This window comes from Amblyomma maculatum, chromosome 4 (genome assembly GCF_055883805.1).
Source record: "Amblyomma maculatum isolate TAMU_Amacu chromosome 4, ASM5588380v1, whole genome shotgun sequence".
NCBI classification, from domain to species: Eukaryota; Metazoa; Arthropoda; class Arachnida; order Ixodida; family Ixodidae; genus Amblyomma; species Amblyomma maculatum.
In genome coordinates this window covers 55,356,854-55,363,314 of record NC_139347.1, presented here as the reverse complement: position 1 = coordinate 55,363,314, position 6,461 = coordinate 55,356,854, and the positions used below count along the sequence as shown (strand labels likewise).

General features: G+C 43.4%; 1 protein-coding gene across 1 annotated transcript; it reads right to left on the bottom strand.

Annotated features, from left to right (window-relative positions):
- Positions 1-356: 356 nt before the first annotated feature.
- On the bottom strand, positions 357-2,772 carry LOC146191087 (very long chain fatty acid elongase AAEL008004-like). The gene has a single exon (XM_084599879.1). The coding sequence runs from the start codon at positions 2,719-2,721 to the stop codon at positions 1,885-1,887; it is 837 nt and encodes a 278-aa protein (XP_084456005.1). The 5' UTR covers positions 2,722-2,772; the 3' UTR covers positions 357-1,884.
- Positions 2,773-6,461: the final 3,689 nt, after the last annotated feature.

Genomic DNA, 6,461 nt, shown 5'->3' with positions numbered 1-6,461 from the left:
TGGATTGATTTGGTCACTCCCAATGCGATAGCTACCATATCTACGCTGAAAATCTCGGCGGCAATTTTTTTTATTCAGTATACTTTTAAAGCCTGTTTTACCGTCTCAATTATTCCTACCTTCATGGCATGGTCAGTTGCTGGCGACTGCCACCTTTTTCCCTATGTATTGAACACTTGTTACATACTGCAAAGGTATTCGTAGCAGTATACGGTTTTATTGGATGCCACCTGCGCATGCCGAGTGGCATTGGTTTAGTCAACCGGTATGTCTGCACTAATTTGCTACTGAGTGGTGAAGGAACTGAGACAGCGAGACATTAAGGCGCGCAGCAAACAAACTTTACTTGAGCGAACTTTATTATGCACTGGCAGTGAAATTTGTAAGACGCACGACTGGGGCCCACAGTGATCAAAATGTCAGTCAATCTTGCCGCATTTTATTATCGCTAAAACCTTTTCAGGTAAAGGTATAATACCACAAAACAATGATACCGAAAATGGCATAATAATGTTTGAGAGTGATCTGATGTTGTTCATGAGAGCGCATAAAATAGAGACTCGTTTAGCAGGCGGGGTAAACGGAGATCGATACGGGATAAGCGCTCCGGCGGTGGAAGGAGGCGACAGTGGAGAAACGACGTGACAAAGATTCCTGGGCAATATTGTTCAAATATCCGCGTGAAATGGTGATAAATGAATATTACAAGCTGAAATATCGGACGTAATTTGTTACCATCAATGACTGGGGGAAATGAGTGACGACTGTAAAGGACCCATTAAAATAGACGAACCCGACCGTATGAGTCGGATTAGGAATCCAACCATGCAGGAACATCTCAGCTACGCGTCTATATGAACTTGATGCTATACAGTGTCCATGCCTGGTGCTGCGCCAGCAGCGACGTTCAGCGTCGAGCAAATGAAATCTCTGTGATCGCGGCTAAGATGTCTTTCTCTCGGAGGTGCGGTGGTGCCGATATAAACTAGGTTCCTATTTCTTTTCCCTCTACTACTCCCTCTATCGACAAAACCGCGTTTGCATGCACTTCGCCGAGCGGACCGAGCAACGAGGGAGCTCACTTCCTGCTGTGAGGATGATTGGATCTGGACCCTATGCCCTTCGACGCCGTTTATAGGCCGAATAGAGTCCTTGATACAGCTGTCTCTGCAGTATGTCGTATTGAGCAGGGTTTGAACCTGCCTTTTTTACAATAAGCACTCCGATGTTTGGAAATATAGTTGCGATTTTACTTGGACTCCTTAGAGCATTCATCTGAATAGTACAGAGAGAGAGAGAAAGAGAGAGAGAGCGAGCATCATATCTCGCGTCATGAAAACCAGCGCTCGCAAAGATGGCTCAAGGTCCTAGTTAAAGGTGCGCCACAGGCCTGCAGCTAAAGCGCACGCCAATATCACGTTCAGAGTGCAAGCCTACTAATTTGCATAAAGGTTGAAACTTGATCAATTGCACGTGGAAGACGGAAGCAAACGCAGTTAAAAGTCGTGTGTACGCAAAGCTAGCACGATCGCTTTTCAGGGCAAGACGTTGGTATGTTAAAACAGTGCCCAAAAAATAAACACCAAATGAGTGAAGTTGAAGCAGGAGTTTCTAGGGCGATTAATCGCTTATAGAAGGTGTAATCGGAAAGATACAAGTGTGAATCGGGAAGTGTCGCAAGAGCCGACGAGTGACCGTCTCTAACAAGTAAGTGCAAGTTAGATAAGTATGTAGAAAGGAGTTTTATCTTTGGGCCTCAATGAGGCCTATGCCGCCTCCCAGCGCCTTCCCAATGGAAACCTCACATTTAACTGCAACCTTTGCGTTGAAGTATGTGGTCCTGTTTTTCTCACATCTACGAAGGAAGTCTGTTTGCACGGGCTCTCAACTGTGCTTTTCACGCGCAACAGGACGAACTCCGTTTTTAGTTTGCGCAATATTTTTTGCCTGCATGTAAGACTTACGGTAAAAGGCGCTAAACATGACAAGCAGCACAGCCGGCACACCGATTATAAACGCCGACATCGGTCGTGGAAAGCCGCAGTCCACAAACAGCGGCACGGTTCCATAGATGACGAAAGAAGCAAGCTGCGCCATCTGAAACTGTGTGAGGTAGCGTTTCCACCACAGCCTCTTCCGAACCTCAGGTCCCAAGGTAGTCAGGAAATAGTACGAGTACATGATGACGTGCACCAGGGCATTGAAGGTCATTGGAAAGACGTTCTGACCCGTCACACCTGTCTGGACCAAGATCCAGATGACAGCCACGACGGACGCGTGGTGGAAGACGTGCAGTGTGGTGACGTGACCGAAGTTCTTGGTTATCGCGAAGGTGACGGTGTCGAAGAGCTCGGCAACCTTAATGACGAGGAACCACCAGGTGGTACTCAGTAGGGGCAAGCCCTCCGAGGTGAAGTCAGCACCTTGACAGAGCCAGCTGAAGCGCTTTTTCTCATCTTCGTGGAAGAAAGACTGTCGTAAAAAGGTCACCACGAAGTACCCGTTCCAGAAGACCATGACGAAGTTGTAAACCTGGACCAGCCTACGCACCGGAAATGGATCTCGGTGTGCCATGAACCGCGGAGCCCACCAAGTAGAGAAGAAGACGTAGCCTAGCAGCAGGAGTAGCACAGGTATGGGATTGCCCATCAGCAGCCATGTCTCCGCCCGAGGGTCACAGGTGCCGGTGAGGGCGGCTGAGATACCTTGAAAGCCGGTCATTCTGTCTTGCCGGTACGCGTTCAGAAGTACGGTACCGCGGCTCTTTTCCTGCGGCGCCTCCCTGCAACAGAGTCCATTTATGAGCGACGGGTCGAGGTCGGATGACGACATAGTTTCCCGCCCATATGTAGCCGCAGCTGCTTCATTTCGCGACGACATTTCCACTTTTAAATACCGCATGTTCCGGACAATAGTCGGCACCTGGTGTATATACGTAGCGCCTAATTTTACTTCACAAAATATTTTTATTATATTTACCTCATGTGGCATATATTCTCAAGGAGCACTTTCTGGAAAACGTTCTGAGTTAATATTGAGGAGGACACCGCGCGGTGATTGTTAATATCTGCAAAGGCGTGGCGACCATGTTTCCACTACACAGAATTCACTATATCATCCCGCCTTTGCAGTGTGAAACACACATTTTATGGAAGTCAGGCCCTCCTTTATCATAGAATCGGTTTGGTTTAACGGGAAAGTCGGGGAGAACAATACCATTCGAAATAAACATGACACGAAACATTAGTAAGCAGGAGTTAACCACCTCAAGCTTCGCAACGGCGACGAAAGACAACGCTATTACCGCAGAAGATATATATGAAAAGAAAACATCGCAACAGTGAGAGAGATATTAAGATGTGACAAGCGAATTCTGAAACAAAGCTCCTGTATGGTTGGTACCTGTAGATGGAAATAATAATAAGAACAATTATTGTCACTTGTCACATTGCACTCTGTGAGGTGATGATATTGTTTTTACTCTCAAAGTGGATATAATTCCGCAAGGCGCAAACTAACACACTTTTCCTTGCAGTTCCTCGTCGAATATCTTGGAATATGGCTCAGTAGACGTTAACTGCACTAAGCACACCGATCAAGCAACGAGGAGTGAAAACCTTACACGTTTGTTTTTTTTTTTTTTATCTTAGACTGACACTAATTAACAACCTTCACATTCCAGCCCCACCTATTCAAATCAAGTCGGGTCAAATTTTATTCTCTCTAAAATGAAGAAATGGGGCAGCGGAAGAGAAGCTGCGCTGAAGAAGCTTGACAAAGCCCGGGCTCGTTGGGTACGGTTCGACAGCATAAAAGCGCTCAAAGCGAGGTCATGCTTTGTATACCAATGACACATTGTAATAGAGGTTACAATGTCAATATTTTAAACAGGGGTTGCAATACCTGGATACAGTATACATAAATTAGCATGCAAAGCTTACAAAATTTGCAAGAACAGTTACCAGCTGAGCAATATAAAAGTGCGGAGAGTGATCATACTTGTATTAATCAGCCAGGTGCAGTTAGAACAACATCATATAAATGAATTAAAATGGAGGCGTTGGTTCAAAATTTAAGGAAAAACTGATACACGATAGCGATGTGTTGAGAGCAGTGAATGCGTACATTGAATGTTGTCATTCACAACAATGCGAACAAGAGTTTTCAAGGGGGCGGTGATTCGGAACGTTAAAAGTTGACTTCCGTATGCTGTGGGACATAAACTTCCGATCCATGGATGTCTTTGCCTAGTGTTATTGGTGTAATTCCACTGGCGAGGTTTTTTGGAGGGATGTTTTAGAGCATTCTCTCTGGCTATAGCCAAGGAATGAACGGAGTATAAATAAATGACCCTTTATGCTGTGAACCGAAATCAATCGCTGAAGCATTTAATAGCTTCTTTGTATCTGTACTTACTCAAAAAAAAAAAAAAGACGAACCCTCAATGAAAGCGTCAGACTCATAGCACAGTGATGGTATTGTCATATCATGGGAAGGTATAGTCTCCCTATCTTAAAGCTGGATTCTAAAAAGTCACCTGGTCCTGATAATATACCCAATAGGGTTCTGAAGTGTTACTGTGAATGGGTTTCCTATTTTTTAGAGAAGATTTTCGTAGCATCGTTACGTAAGATCACTGTACCGAGTGACTGGCTGTTAGCAAGGGTTGTTCCCGTTTTCAAATCTGGCGACAAACTTGATGTTTCCAATTATGGTCCAAAATTTATCACATGTTGTGCATGGAAAATACTTGAGCATATAATATGTAAATATCTTATTGAATACATTGAAAGTAATCGACTTTTTTATAGTAAGCAGCATGGCTTCCGGAGCCGTCTGTCAGCAATATCACAGTTTTTTGAAATCACTCATGCTTTTGCGACAGCCATAAACTCGAGAGAACAAATTGATGCGATTACAGTAGACCTGTCGAAGGCATTTGACAGAGTGTGTCATACGAAACTTTTGAACAAGCTGCAAGAGCTCGGAATCGACGTGCTAGTTATCAGTTGGATTCAGGCTTACTTAATTAACAAAGAACAGTTTGTAGTTACTGATAATGATTGCTCATCAACTTCACCAGTATCATCCGGTGTTCCGCAAGGGTCCGTTCTTGATCCTATATTGTTTTTACTGTATATAAATGACATTGTAAAGGACATACATCCTCTCGCCGAAGCTCGATTATTTGTTGATGACATCGTTTTATTCTGTCGCATAAAAATCCTGTAAGACCAAGTCCTTTTGAGTGACTCTTTAAAAGTTGTGTATGAATGGTGTGTTAAGTGGGACATGGAAACCAATTTTTAAAAGTCAATTTCTATGATTGTGTCGAACAAAAAAAACTCCATTAGTGTACCGTATATAATTAATAACATCGAAATAAAACGTTGCAATAAATTAAAGTATTTAGGTGTTACGATTTCCTATGATTTGAACTGTTGAACTGGAGTGATCATGTACAGAATATTTGTGGAGTAGCCCAACACGGATTCTTACGGCGAAAGCTAAGCGATGCGCCATCGTCTGCCAAACTAAAAGAGATCAGTGGTAAGGCCAAGTCTGGAACAGGCGAGTATAATTTCAGATCCAGACCAGAAATATCTCATAGACAAACTTGAACGGGTCCAGAGAGGTTCGTGTTTTCCCGCTATCGAAGAACACAGTACGCAACAGAACTTATTTCACTTGCTGATCTACCGACCTTGGCTATTCGCAGAAATATTGCTAGGCGCAGGTTCCCTTTGCCAGCTTTATAACAATAAATTCAATTTGGATTCCGGCTTGTACTTGCGGCCACCCGGCAGACTGTCATCTCACACTACTAATCCCTTTGCAGCGATTCCTTGAAAAAGAGTTGGAAATTTGTTGCACTATTTAACCCGGTAGGGCTAACAGAATTCGTAAATAATAAACAGTTTAACAGAAAGTCTTCTGTTGGTAAATAAGGCGGAATGATTCATCGGGAAATATGCCTTGGAATGAGAAATACAGTTAAAAGTAGGAATCCGGTACAATGTACTCGCAATGGCTCCAACAGCACGTTGCTGACATACTCTTAGTTTATGAACGTTTTCTTTAACGTCGCTGCTGGTAATTATTGTTTTGGCAGTACTGAATATTATTATTTCGCATGTTTCCAAAATATGCCGTTAGCCAATGGATTACCAAAAGTCGCTTACCAGTATGTCGTGTTCACGATATTGAAATGCGCAGCAGCATTTTGAGTGCTGTATTAATCATGGGCATATTCTATTCGGTAAAGTCTTAAGCCTACGCTTAAGTCTGCTTAAGAACGGCAAAGGGGAAACCCTCATCAGCTATCCCTAATCACAAAACCTCGTTGCCGCTATCAACATCACCACTGTCACTATCATTATCACTAAATACCAATATCACACTACTATTTTCCTCCTACTATCTCCAATTATGGTATCATATTACCATCAGTAACTATATAT

Bases quoted from the DNA above. Each gene is read 5' to 3' on its own strand.
- LOC146191087 (XM_084599879.1), bottom strand. From the start codon at position 2,721: ATGACCGGCTTTCAAGGTATCTCAGCCGCCCTCACCGGCACCTGTGAC.